This window comes from Aythya fuligula, chromosome 24 (genome assembly GCF_009819795.1).
Source record: "Aythya fuligula isolate bAytFul2 chromosome 24, bAytFul2.pri, whole genome shotgun sequence".
Lineage (NCBI taxonomy): Eukaryota > Metazoa > Chordata > Aves > Anseriformes > Anatidae > Aythya > Aythya fuligula.
This window is the reverse complement of record NC_045582.1, coordinates 6,681,681-6,695,614: the sequence shown is the minus strand read 5'-3', so window position 1 is coordinate 6,695,614 and position 13,934 is coordinate 6,681,681. Positions and strand designations below refer to the sequence as shown.

Genomic DNA, 13,934 nt, shown 5'->3' with positions numbered 1-13,934 from the left:
CTCAGCTCCCAGATCCCCTCCCTCTGCCCGACGGCTACAGGGCAGGGGGTCCACCCCCATTTGAGGAGTCTCACCTCGGTACCTCCCCTTGAGGCCCTGCAGGGAGTTACTCCAGAAGTCTATCTCTCGCTCACACTCCCTGATGGCCCTCAACCTCTCCACCTCCTCCTTGAGCTCCGCCACCATGCGGACCAGATCATCCACCTGCTCGCACCTCATGCACGCAGTTTCTCTGCCTCCCGCCGATGGCAGCAACAGGCTCAGACATTCCTTGCATCCGGTGACCTGAACTGCGGCATTTTTTAACGGGTAGTCGGTCTGGGTGTGTACCGACTTCCTGGAGAGCGCACCGTGCCTGGTGGAGACCATTATCACCTAGCTACGGCTGTTGTTAAGGAGGTGTTGTTTGTGTGTAGGGGGAGCGCTCTGCCCTTCCTGCGCGCCCTGCCTGCGCGAACTGCCGCGCTAACTGCCGCGCCACTCCCTTCTGACGCGCCACGCCCTGTTTGCCCACCCTGTTCGCCGAGCTCCTGGTCGCTCGTGCTCCCTAGGGGCAGCTTTTGAATGGCTGGGGAGGGGCGCTGCTGGCTCCGCCTTCGCCTCGTCAGCCTCCCTCACGAGGGCTGCCGGGTCCTGGCGGCTCCCTCAAGTAGGCTCGATGCCGGAAAAAATTAGCCCTGCCTGGCCCGATCCCCCGCTCTGCTGCAGAACGCGTCTGCCTGGGAGCCGATCGCCTCGGCAAAACCTTCTCCTTCGCCTCCTCCTTCTCCTTCATCATCATCTTCTCCTTCGTCGTCATCTTCTTTTCACGTTCATCGTCATCTTCTCCTTCTCCTTCGTCGTCATCTTCTCCTTCGTCTCTTCCTTCTCCTTAAGCGTCATCTTCTCCTTCATCTTCTCCTTCTCCTTAGTCGTCAACTTCTCCTTCTCCTTTATAGTCATCTTTTCCTTCTCCTTCGTTGTCAGCTTCTACTTAATCTTCTCCTTCTCCTTCTCCGTCATAACCTCCTTCGTCTTCTCCTCCTTCGTCGTTATCTCCTCCTTCCTCGTCATCTTCTCCTTCTCCTTCGTCCTCATCTTCTCCTTCGTCGTCATCTTCTCCTTCTCCTTTGTCATCATTTTCTCCTTGGTCTTCTCCTTCACCTTCATCGTCATCTTCTCCATTTCCTTCTTCGTCATCTTGTCCTTCGTCTTCTCCTTCTCCTTCGTCGTCATATCCTCCTTCGTCTTCACCTTCTCCTTCGTTGTCATCTTCTCCTTTATCGTCATCTTCTCCTTTGTCATCATCTTCTCCTTATCCTTCGTCGTCATCTTCTCATTCATCATCATCTTCTCCTTCTCGTTCGTCGTCAACTTTTCCTTCGTCGTCATCTTCTCCTTCTCCTTCGTCGTCATCTTCTCCTTCTCCTTCGTCATCATCTTCTCCTTTGTCATCATCTTCTCCTTCTCCTTCGTCATCACATACTCCTTCGCTGTAATCTTTTCCTTCATCGTCATCTTCTCCTTCGGCGTCATCTTCTCTGATCCTTTGTCGTCAACTTCCCCTTCTCCTTCGTCGTCATCTTCTCCTTCTACATCGTTCTTATCTTCTCCTTCTCCTTCGTCCTCATCTTCTCCTTCGTCTTCTGCATCTCCCTCGTCGTCATCTTGTCCTTCGTCGTCATCTTCTCTTTCTCTTTCGTCCTCATTTACTCCTTGTCTTTCGTCGTCATCTTCTGCTTCGTCTTCTCCTTCACCTTCGTCTTCATCTTCTCCTTCTCCTTCGTCATCATCTTCTCCTTCTCCTTCGTCATCATCTTCTCCTTCTCTTTCGTCATCACATACTCCTTTGCTGTAATCTTCTCCTTCATCGTCATCTTCTCTTCTCCTTCGTCGTCATCTTCTCCTTCGTCGTCATCTTCTCTTTATCCTTCGTCGTCATTTTCTCCTTCTCCTTCGTTGTCATCTTCTCCTTCGTCTTCTCCTTCTCCTTCATCGTCATCTTCTCCTTCTCCTTTGACGTCATCTTCTCCTTTGGCGTATTCTTCTCTTCTCCTTCGTCGTCATCTTCTTCTTCTCCTTTTCGTCATTTTCTCCTTCTCCTTCATCGTCATCTTCTCCTTCTCCTTCGTCGTCATCTTCTCCTTCGTCTTCTCCTTCTCCTTCATCATCATATCCTCCTTCGTCTTCTCCTTCTCCTTCGTCGTCATCTTCACCTTCTCCTTCGTCGTCATCTTCTCCTTCTCCTTCGTCGTCATCTTCTCCTTCGTCATCATCTTCTCATTCTCCGTCGTTGCCATCTTCTCCTTCATCATCTTCTCCTCCTCCTTCGTCGACATTTTCTCCTTCACCTTACTCATCATCTTCTCCTTCTCCTTCCTCGTCATCTTCTCCTTCGTCGTCATCTTCTCTTTCTCCTTCGTCCTCATCTTCTCCTTCTCATTCGGCGTCACATTCTCCTTCGTCTTCTCCTTCTCCTTCGTCGTCATCTTCTCCTTCGTCTTCTCCTTTTCCTTTATCTTCATCTTCTCCTTTGTCGTCATCTTCTTCTTCATTGTCATCTTCTCCTTATTCTTCATCTTCATCTTTTCCTTCTCCTTTATCGTCAAATTCTTCTTCTCCTTCGTTATCTTCTCCTCCTCCTTCGTCGTCATCTTCTCCTTATTCTTCATCTTCTACTTTTCCTTCGTCGTCAACTTCTCCTTCTCCTTCGTCGTCATCTTCTCCTTCTCCTTCGTCGTCATCTTTTCCTTCGTCGTCTCCTTCTCCATCTTCGTCATCTTTTCCTTCATCATCATCTTCTCCTTCGGCGTCATCTTCTCTGATCCTTTGTCGTCAACTTCTCTTTCTCCTTCGTCATCATCTTCTCCTTTGTCGTCATCTTCTCCTTCATCGTCATCTTCTCCTTCTCCTTCGTCGTCATCTTCTCCTTTACCTTCGTTGTCATCTTTCCTTCATCATCCTCTTCGCCTTCTCCTTCGTCGTCACCTTCTCTTTCGTCTTAATCTTCTCCTTCTTCGCCATCTTCTCCTTCGTCTTCATCTTCTCCTTCTCCTTCGTCGTAATCTTCTCCTTCATCGTCATCTTCCTCTTCGTCGTCATCTTCTCCTTCATCATCACCTTCTCTTCTCCTTCGTCTTCATCTTCTCCTTCTCCTTCGTCGTAATCTTCTCCTTCATCATCATCTTCCTCTTCGTCGTCATCTTCTCCTTCATCATCACCTTCTCTTCTCCTTCGTCGTCATCTTCTCCTTCTCCTTTGTCGTCATCTTCTCCTTCGTCATCACCTTCTCCTTTGTCGTCATCTTCTCCATCGTCTTCTCCTTCTCCTTCATCATCTTCTTCTCCTTCGTTGTCATCTTCTCCTTCGTTGTCATCTACTCCTTCATCGTCATCTTCTATTCTCCTTCGTCGTCATCATCTCCTTCGTCTTCATATTCTCCTTCATCAACATAGAATCATAGAATCATAGAATCATAGAATATCCTGAGTTGGAAGGGACCCTTAAGGATCATCATGTCCAACTCTTGACACCGCACAGTTCTACCCAAAAGTTCAGACCATGTGACTAAGTGCACAGTCCAATCTCTTCTTAAATTCAGACAGGCTCGGTGCAGTGACCACTTCCCTGGGGAGCCTGTTCCAGTGTGCAACCACCCTCTCTGTGAAGAACCCCCTCCTGACGTCCAGCCTAAATTTCCCCTGCCTCAGCTTAACCCCGTTCCCGCGGGTCCTGTCACTGGTGTTAATGGAGAAAAGGTCTCCTGCCTCTCGACACCCCCTTACGAGGAAGTTGTAGACTGTGATGAGGTCTCCCCTCAGCCTCCTCTTCTCCAGGCTGAACAGGCCCAGTGACCTCAGCCGTTCCTCGTACGTCTTCCCCTCCAGGCCTTTCACCATCTTTGTAGCACTCCTCTGGACACTCTCCAACAATTTCATGTCCTTTTTATACTGTGGTGCCCAGAACTGCACACAGTACTCGAGGTGAGGCCGCACCAGCGCAGGGTAGAGTGGGACAATCACCTCCCTTGACCTACTAGCGATGCTGTGCTTGATGCACCCCAGGACACGGTTGGCCCTCCTGGCTGCCAGGGCACACTGCTGGCTCATATTCAACTTGCTGTCTACCACGACCCGCAGATCCCTCTCTTCTAGGCTGCTCTCCAGCGTCTCATCGCCCAGTCTATACGTGCAGCCAGGGTTTCCCCATCCCAGGTGCAGGACCCGGCACTTGCTCTTATTGAACTTCATGCGGTTGGTGATCGCCCAGCTCTCCAACCTATCCAGATCCCTCTGTAAGGCCTTTACGCCCTCATTTGAGTCCACAACTCCTCCAGGTTTGGTGTCATCAGCAGACTTGCTCAAAATACCTTCTATTCCTACATCCAGATCGTTTATAAAAATATTGAAAAGTACCGGCCCTAAAATGGAGCCTTGAGGGACCCCACTGGTGACCGCCCGCCAGCCTGACGCAGCCCCATTTACCATAACCCTTTGGGCCCTGCCCGTTAGCCAATTGCTCACCCATCGTATGATGTTTTTATTTAGCTGTATGGTGGACATTTTGTCCAGTTGGATCCTAGGGGAAACCGTGTCAAAAGCCTTGCTGAAGTCCAAAAAAATCACATCAGCTGGTTTCCCTTGGTCCACCATACGGGTGATCTTATCATAAAAGGAAATCAGGTTAGTTAGGCAGGACCTACCCTTCACAAACCCATGCTGGCTGGGACCAATGACTGCTTTGTCCCCCAGGTGCGCCTCAATAAGTTCGAGAACCATCTTCTCCATGATTTTACCAGGCACTGACGTGAGACTGACAGGCCTGTAATTGCTAGGGTCTTCTTTCTGACCCTTCTTGAAAATCGGCACAACATTTGCCAGCTTCCAGTCTACCAGGACCTCTCCAAATTCCCAGGATCGTTGAAAAATAATTGATAGAGGTTCCGCGATGACGTCCGCCAGCTCTTTCAGCACCTGGGGATGAATCCCATCCGGACCCATGGACTTGTAGGGATCCAGGTGGAGTAGCAAATCCCACACACGTTCAGGGTTGGTTGGGAGTTTGTCATCCCCACCATCCCGGTCCTCCAGCTCAGGGCACCCTGGGTCCCGAAGGCCATCATTGGCATTGAAGACAGAGGCAAAGAAGGTGTTAAGCGTCTCTGCTTTGCCTATGTCATCGTCTGTGAGGAGACCTTCCCTATCAAGGAGCGGCCCTATGTATTCTTTAGTTCTCCTTTTTCCATTCACATATCTAAAAAAACCCTTTTTATTTTCTCTCACAGACACAGCCAGCTTCAACTCTAGCTGTGCTTTGGCCACACGAACTTTCTCCCTACAAACACAAACAGCATCCCTGTATTCTTTCCATGACGCCTGGCCCTCCTTCCAGTAGCGAAACACTCTCTGTTTCCGCCTAATCTCCATTAGAATGTTCCCGGTCAGCCACGCCGGCCTCCTGCCCCACCTGCCTGACTTGTGATATTTAGGAATTGCCTGATCTTGTGCTTCTAGGAGGCATCGCTTAAAGAATGACCGGCACTGGTGGACATCGAGGCCTTCAAGAGCAGTTTCCCAGGGGACCTTGCTGACTAGTTCCCTGAGCAGCCTGAAGTCCGCTTTCCCCATATCTAGGGATGAGGTTTTGGTGGCACTTTTCCTTCTGTCACTGTAAATTTTGAACTCAACCACTTCATGGTCGCTATGACCAAGGCGGCCACCAATCACCACATCTCCCACCAGACCCTCTCTGTTTTCTAGCAACAGGTCTAGGAGGGCACCTTTCCTAGTTGGCTCCGTTAGCACCTGCACCAAGAAGTTATCATCTAGGTGCTTCATGAACCTCCTGGACTTGCTCGTGTCAGCCGTGTGGCACTCCCAGTTAACGTCTGGCAAGTTGAAGTCCCCCATAAGGACAAGGGGAGTTAATCTCGAGGCCTCTCTTAGTTCTGTAAAGAATAATTTATCGGCACTATCGTCCTGGCCAGGCGGTCTGTAATAGACTCCCACAATGACATCCCCTTTATTCGTTCATCCCTTGATCCTTACCCAGAGGCTCTCAACTTTGCCATTGCCGACCTGAAGTTCCACACAGTCCAGCCCCTGCTTTACATACATCGCCACCCCACCACCTCGCCTACCCTGCCTGTCCCTCCTGAAGAGCCTGTAACCATCTATCGCAACACCCCAGTCACAGGACTCATCCCACCAGGTTTCGCTTATGCCAATGATGTCGTAGTTGCGGGACTGGGCCAGGACTTCTAGCTCATCCATTTTATTCCTCATACTGCGTGCGTTCGTGTAGAAGCACTTCAGGTTCATCTCCTTACACTCAGCACCTTGTGGATCTGACTGAAGGACCTCACTGGCACACAGCCCCTCTGATTCTAGCGTACCATCCCTTAGGTCTTCACCGGCGTGCCTGGTTTTAGCCCCTTCCCCCTTTGACTCTAGTTTAAAGCCCTATCTATCAGCCCTGCCAACTCCTGACCAAAGATCCTTACCCCTCTCCGAGAGAGGCGCATCCCATCCGGTGCCATCAGGCCCGGTGTAGCATAGACCTTCCTGTGATCAAAGAACCCAAAGTTCTGCCGGTCACACCAGTCTTGAAGCCACGAGTTTATGTGAACAGCACGCCTTTCAGCTTCGATCCCCCCTATCGGAAGGACAGAGGCAAACACAACCTGCGCTCCTGATCCTCTAAGTAGTCGCCCCAAATCCCTAAAGTCTCTTTTGATCACCTTCGGACTTCTCTTTGCTACTTCATCGCTACCAGCCTGAAAGACCAGTAGCGGGTAGTAGTCAGTGGGACGTACCAGGCGCTTGACTTTCTTGGCAAAGTCTCTCACCCGAGCCCCAGGGAGGCAACAGACTTCTCTGCGGGTTGGGTCCGGTCGGCATATCGGTCCCTCTGTCCCTTTCAGAAGGGAGCTCCCCATAACAATAGCCCTTCTTTCTTTTTTGAAGGATGATGTGGCAATGCGATGTGTAGGTCGCCTTGTCTTAGGCGCCCCCTCCAACTGGGATGGGTTTTTATCTACTTTGTCATTCAGATTGTCTTGTTCTAGTCCTTCATATCGATTATTTAAGGGTAGATGAGAAGGTGAGGTGGGCAGAGAGAGGGCTCGCCTGCCACCCCGAATAGGCACCTGCCTCCATTCCCCCCCTTGAAAGGAGACGCCTCTAGGTCTCCTCTCGCTGCCTGGCAGGAGGAGGGAACCTCCGTCTTCTGCATAACAGGAGACGCCTGTGCTGTGGCAGGCTCCTGAGCCTGCCTCAGAGAGGGTAGAGTGCACCTCCACCAGTCAATTTCCATCTCTGATTCCCTGATGCTCCTGAGCCTGTTCACCTCCTCCCGGAGCTCCGCTACCTGGCTGAGCAGTTCTTCAACCTGGGCACACCTCCCACAGGCATACCCACCACTGCTGTCGGAGACTGACAGAAGGCTGGGGCACACTCTGCAGCCCAGGACCTGGACGGCTGCGTGTTTCCGCGAGCCCTCCGTCTGAGTAGCCACACTGGTGACCGTGGCTGGAGATGCCGCACGAGATGCGGAGGCCACGGTTTTCTGCCTGGTTGATACCATGGTCAGGTTCTACGCAAGCAGGTTACAAGCACCGAAGGGAGAGGCAGCTGCAACAGAGCGACGATGGGCCCCCCGCTCGCCCTGCCCGCGCGAACTGCTGCACCACGCCCTTCGACGCGCCACACCCTGTTTTATTTTGTTTTGTTTTCATTTGATTTTTCTGGCAGACTTCTTTGCCCATGTATCATTCAAATAGCTCTGGCTGACCTGAAAATACATTTCCACTGATTGGTAATTCATCTTAAATGCTCTTTCAAAGGAGTCACTCGTGTCTCTGCAAACCCAGGACCAGCCTGCTTCATGAGCCAGGCCAGCACAGCTCACACCCACAGGCAGAGAGTGCTCAGCAGCTTGTGTTTGTTTGTTTTTTTTTTGTTTGTTTGTTTGTTTGTTTGTTTTCCTGATGCCATTAACCAGGGAAAAGCAATTGCTCCTCCATCTTCTGGAGTGAGCTTTCTGTTCCTCCTATAGAGAGGAGACCAGCAAAGACAGCAGGGCTGGAGCCAGAGGGTAGACAGAGGGGAACAATCACCATGGCATGAAGTTAGCATGGAATGCCAGCAATGGACATCAAGGAGAAAGAGAGTGATGCTGTCTGGTCAGGTCAGTGTAAACTTGCAAAACCTTTTACTGCTGGGTCAGGAAGCCCAGACTGCACAAGTAGATTTATTAATAACTGACACCAGAGGGAGTTGTTTTTCATTTCTTTGGGATGTCTGAAATATCAAGCAGGAAAAGTCAACTGCAGATGGAACAGATCATTTCAATTTAGGTCTTAGGTCCTTCTCCTTTTGGTTTTAATTTGTGATGTTTTCTTTTGGTGTTGTAAATTTGGACACAGTATTTGACATGAAAATCTTGAAAAAAAATCTATTGAGCCCAGTTTGCATTTTTCCACATTGAAAATAGGCAAATCTCTGCTTCAGTTTTTCTGAGCCTTTCTTCTCTCTTAAGGTTACATAGGACCTCAGTGAAACTCCCTGTCTTCCTGCTTCTCCCACTAATGGAGAAAGACAAGCACAGCAAATGTTTGAGCAGCTCCTCACTCAGCTCCTGGAGGCCAGAACATGAATGATCTCAATGTGCTCATCAAGGATCCAGCCCTCTCCTGTGCTGCCATATGATGATGCCTACAGGTGATGAACAGGGCAAGTGTATATGATTTTCCTCTACTCCCCAGACACCCACAACATTTCCACTTAGAAGATTCCTGGGATGGTTTCTGTGTAACCATCAGCAGGTCTTTGTACCATGGGCTTCTCCCATGTCCTCCCCAGCCCACACAAAGAATCATGCAATCTACATGTGTCTCTCTACCAACCTTGGATGAATATCTATGATAATTACTGAGCCAACATGCCTCTCTTGGTGGGCTGGATTACAGCCCCATTTTATGAAAGCTCAAGCTAATTTAAAGTGCTCTACACTAAGATCAGCTTGCCTTGTGGTTTGGTAGAACCAGGTATTGGGACTTGTGGCACCCCAAGAAGTATCACAGGTACAAGGATTTTTTGCAAGAACTGTACAGAAATGAGTACACTGGAAAGTTGCCTGGCATGATGTTGCTCCAAAAGAGCAAAAGGCATACGGTAAGGCCCTCTCCTGTCACATACTGGGCAACATGAAGGGAGTCTGGGCAGCTCCACTGAGCAGTAAAGCCTGTACAGCTCAGTTCTGCAAAGGGAAAACTCTGCTCTATGCAGCTATTGCTGTATCACTTTGCTCTGACTTAAATTATATCCAAAAGGAATACAGAAATTTAATCTATTCTTCCCTTTCAGAAATGACAAAGATTTAGGATGACATTTGTATTTTCAGTTCAGGAACAGCTCCTCTCTGGCATGGAAATAATCTTGCTGAAGAGTAAATACCATAATCTGGTACAGTCCCTGTCCACAGCTGCTTCATAGACCATTGAATAAACATCAACTAAGTCATCCAACACCCCCAAGGAAGGGAAGGGATTAGGCCCCTGCAGCACACCGGGAAGCAAAAACAAATTGATATATGTGCAGGCAGTAGCATAAGACCTGGGAAGCAGACACTGTGAGTAGACTTCTTCTCCCCTTCCTTATCTATCTCTCATTCCATAACAAGATGTTTAATGGTGTCGGGGACTCAGCTAGACATGTAAATTGGTCCCCACAATACATAGAGGTTTGGGGAGTCTTTTTTAAGTCCAGCTGCCCTCCAGAACCCCATAATGAGGACCACCACTGACTTATGGAAATGGAACAATTTTTGCCAAATGAAGTTGAAACAGGCTTAAAGTAAACCTCCCAAGACTGACATTGTCTTGCATTCATATTGTCCTCCAGTGCATCACCAGAGACCTAACCCAAGCTCCAGAAGACTCTGGAAAGGCAGAGGCTGAGCGCAATTCATGCCATAATCATGGCACAGCTCCTGGCTCTGCATTGGTTGGGATCAAGCACCACCACCATGCTGCTGGCATTGCCAGTGTCACATCCCAGGGCCACCAGCACCAGTGAGAGGAAGTGGATGGGAGAACAGCAGTGAGAATCACACCTCTGTTATAACAGCCCTGAGCAGCCTTATTAATTCACTCTAATGATTCAAGCTGGGATTTGCTCTTGATACAAGCAAAAGTTTTCTACCTGCTGGCTGAACAAAGTCATTTAGGGCTGGGAAATCTTGACATGTCCTTGTGGCGCTCAGCAGGAGCTTGAAGCTGGATCTGAAAGCTGCTCATGACAGTGACATGCCGGGAGCAGAGCCAAGTCCCTCTCTCTCTGCTCAAATGATTGAAGCTTTTGTATCAACATCAGCTTCTCTTTTCCTCTGACAAGAACACGTCACTAGAGTAAATTGCTCAGATGTTTTGAGTTTCCTATACAAAGCACTTCCCAAAGCAAATGTTACACCAGCATGGGGGATGTGCTGATATCCTGATGGGGAATATCCCCCTTCAGGACCCTCCGTGGGGGTCTCCTTGTGCATAGCTCTCTCCACTCCCTTTGAATACCCTGGAGATTTTTTTGACCCAACCAGACCCAGGGAACAAATCAGCTCATCCTAAAGCAGATCCTTACTAGGGCCTCTGTGGTGTCTGCTGGGAGCTGGGACCCCCAACTCACATCCCAGCTTTGCTCCTTTGGCAACAGGAAAAACAATTGCTTTTTAAATTGATTTTCTTTTTCTTTTTTTTTTTTTTTTTTCTCAGTTCAGTCACTTGAGGAAAGACAAACAACGTTGCCATAGTAATAAAAAGCTGGGTTCTTAGTTTGTGGGATTCTTTGTCTTAATTATTCTGAATCGTAGTCCTGTGAAAATTGCCTTCTTTGGAGAGTTTGAGTTGGGAGCCATGCCAGCACTGAAGGAGAATTTAAAAATAGAAAAAAGGTGATGAAGATATTTACGGATTTATATTTATTATAATTATATTATAACTATATTATATATTTCAGTGAGTTTTCCTTGCCTATTTCATGTGCCAAAAAGTGTAAATGCCTGGTGTTATCCAGACAGAAGCACCTGGAATGGCCCCTAAACTTGAATTATTTCTGAGTAATTCAAGGTGCTTTCATAGGCTTTTCAAAGAACAAGCAGAACCAACACCTACAAGTCAAAACAAAATCATGTAAAGCTTAACAGGGAATGAGTATTTGATTCCAGGGGTCATTTAAAAGGGGAAATGCCAGAGGAAAATTTTCATACATTGCATTTTTCATTCCCAAATATCCAAGCACAAGACACAGGCTAGAAGCAGCATTGCCTTCATTTTGTAATGTAAAAACATCTTGGCTTGCTCAGCATCCCTCAGCATGGCAATGGCATGTGAGGATGGAGCTGGAGGCCCAGTAGATAAATATGGCCCCAGAGAGAGCTAATAAATCCAAGTTATTGCAGAGGTGCTGGGAATGTCAGAGCAAGTGGGACAGGCTCTGACTACTGAAAAACACTGCTTCAAATCCAATATTCCATTTCTGTAATAAAATCTGCAGATGTAATTCAGTTGGTTTGCAAACTCTGGGCTGGTTTGGGCTTGGAGTGATCTCTGTGCGCAGGGGAAGCCTCTTCCCCTGTCACCAGTGAGGTCTGGAGGCTGATAGCATCAATAGTGATGAGCTGTTAGGTGCAGGTGCTTTAGCATTTCTGCAGGAGGAGGAGGAAGACATCCCAGAAGGTCATATCTGCATGAGGATACCAGACATGTCTGGTGGAGAAATCTTCCCTCAAAAGAGTTCTTCCACTGGAAAACACTGATTCAACAGCATCTCTGTGAATATTATATTTTTATCAGCATCTTTTCTGGGGCAGTGGTAAAAAAAAAATAAATAAGAATTTTGTTGTTTCTGAACACCTTCCTTTAGAAGGTGTTTGACATATGCAGCCATTTAAATGCTTTTGGTTTTCTTTCAAGGAGAGTTTATATTCTTTTTAATGGCTTTCATTTTATACCCTATTGTAAATCCAAGCCTAATATTTAATACATTGAAACCCAAACAATTTTTTGATTTTTTAATACATAGTAACAGCTATTTAGTTGAGCCAAAGCTACCTTGGAAGGGATCAGATTTAATTTCAGGGGAAACATCAACATTCCACATTATGTTCCCATTTGGAAAGGAAGACTCATTCAAGTAGCCAAATACTCTCTGCTAAATGGAGCTATGGGTCCCCAGTAGCTTGAAGCTGTTGGCAACAAGCAGTTAGGTGACAAGAGGCTCCAAAACGGTTGGAGTAAAGGCTGAGAAATGAAGTGAGACTTACAGAACTACAGTCATCTTGAGCCAATGAAGATGTGGTGAAAGCAGCTTCCCATGAAGCTGAAACACTGATGGGAACATTTTCCCTTTGCCCGATGCAACCATTCCTGTGCAACCAGGATATCTGGATCTGCAGCTGGGCCAGGGAAGGTGAACTGCTTTGCTGGACCGAAGTGCTCTTTGCTTTTCTTTCTTTCTTTAGTATTTTACCCATCGAGTCCAGAGGGAACCATAAAACCAATTTTTGACAGCAAACTCTGGTGCTAAAAGGAGGGGTCTTGCCCAGGGTGTGCTGAACCATGCAGGGGAGCAAGGAACCACCTTTTATTTTAAAAACAAGCTATTGATCTGTGTTCAAGACCCCTCCTGGCTTTCCCAATGTAAACCATTCACTTGGGACATGCTTCTAGGAGGGCTCAGGTGATGCTGGAGTCTCTTCTCCCTCCCCAATAAACCCATTTCCCATGTTTCAGCACTGGCAGCCTTCACGCTGAGCACTGCAGGATGTGCTTGAGACACAAGAGGGCAGGCGCAGGCTGTGCAATGAAACAGGATCAGGCTTTTCTCCCCGTGTCCCTCGGCCACCCTAGCCCTGCCATCCCCTTCCATCACTGCACCCCTACCTCCCTGCTATTAAGGGGTGGAAAAGGGGCTTTTTCTAAGGCTCCTGCCTTCTGGCTCTGCCTATCCCTTGTTTTCAGAACCCGTTTGAAGCAGCAAGATTTTCAAGAGATATTCTGGGGTTGAGCTTGGGCTGTGAGCCTCAACGGATGTAGCACCCTGCCCCAGCTGCCCAAAGGAGGGTAGCACAGGTATCTTTAGCTGGGGTCTGACATCCTGAAGATTTTTGTGGGACCGGCCAGGATGCTTTGTCTTTACATTGCACGCAGAGAGGCCACTGATATGGTTGGCAAGAGGTGCCAACACCCCAACCATCACTTGCAGCCTGTGCCACACATCCTCACCAGTGTCACCCCACAAAACACAGCCCCAGGCACGACCAGAGCTACCTTCCTCAGCTCTAGGGACACCCTGGCCAATGCCAGCCCCTGGGGACAACCAGACCCAGGCTGTCAGCAGGGCACCGGGGCCCTGTGGTCCAGCCCCAGCCCCACCAGTGATGCAGAAGAGCCGTGAGTCTGTGCTACAACCATGCAGCAACTCTAGGCACAGTGGTTGTTCCTCCAGACTGCACCCAAAGAACTCTGTGTAGTTAAATAATAAAAGGCAGCACATGGATATATGGTATCAATTACAGACAACAGGATTTTAAAGGCAGTGTGCATGGTGAATAAATGAAAGCATTAATACATCAGGCCAAATAACGCAGATGGTAGGAGAAGAGAGAGATTTGTAGCTGGGATGGCAATGCAGGGGAAAGGAAGCCTGTTCCTGACAGGGGATTTTTAGGGGGAAAATGATCTTGTCTCTGCCCTGGAGAGATGGTGAGAGGGATGGGAGGCAGTTCTGGTGCTACAGCCCCTCTGCCCTGAGCTGTCTTACTTCTGGTTCACACCTTGCTTGGATCTGCTCTGTGGTGTCTTCTCCACCCCTCCTGGACAGTACAGGGCAAGATACAGGAGGCTCCTAAGGTTTCAGAGAACCATTATGATACTCTGAAAGACCTAGCAGTACATTCAG

General features: G+C 48.5%; 1 protein-coding gene across 1 annotated transcript; it reads right to left on the bottom strand.

Annotated features, from left to right (window-relative positions):
* Positions 1–2,418: 2,418 nt before the first annotated feature.
* On the bottom strand, positions 2,419–12,311 carry LOC116498338 (prostatic spermine-binding protein-like). Its single transcript, XM_032202574.1, has 3 exons — positions 12,298–12,311; positions 3,266–3,384; positions 2,419–2,546 (listed from the first exon to the last, which is right to left on the bottom strand). Exons 1-3 carry the CDS (start codon positions 12,309–12,311, stop codon positions 2,419–2,421), a joined length of 261 nt encoding a protein of 86 aa, XP_032058465.1.
* Positions 12,312–13,934: the final 1,623 nt, after the last annotated feature.

Bases quoted from the DNA above. Each gene is read 5' to 3' on its own strand.
- LOC116498338 (XM_032202574.1), bottom strand. The intron at 2,547-3,265 runs GTGATGACGAAG...ATGAAGAATAAG, and splicing joins AGATGACGACAAAGGAGAAG to GAGAAGATGACAATGAAGAA.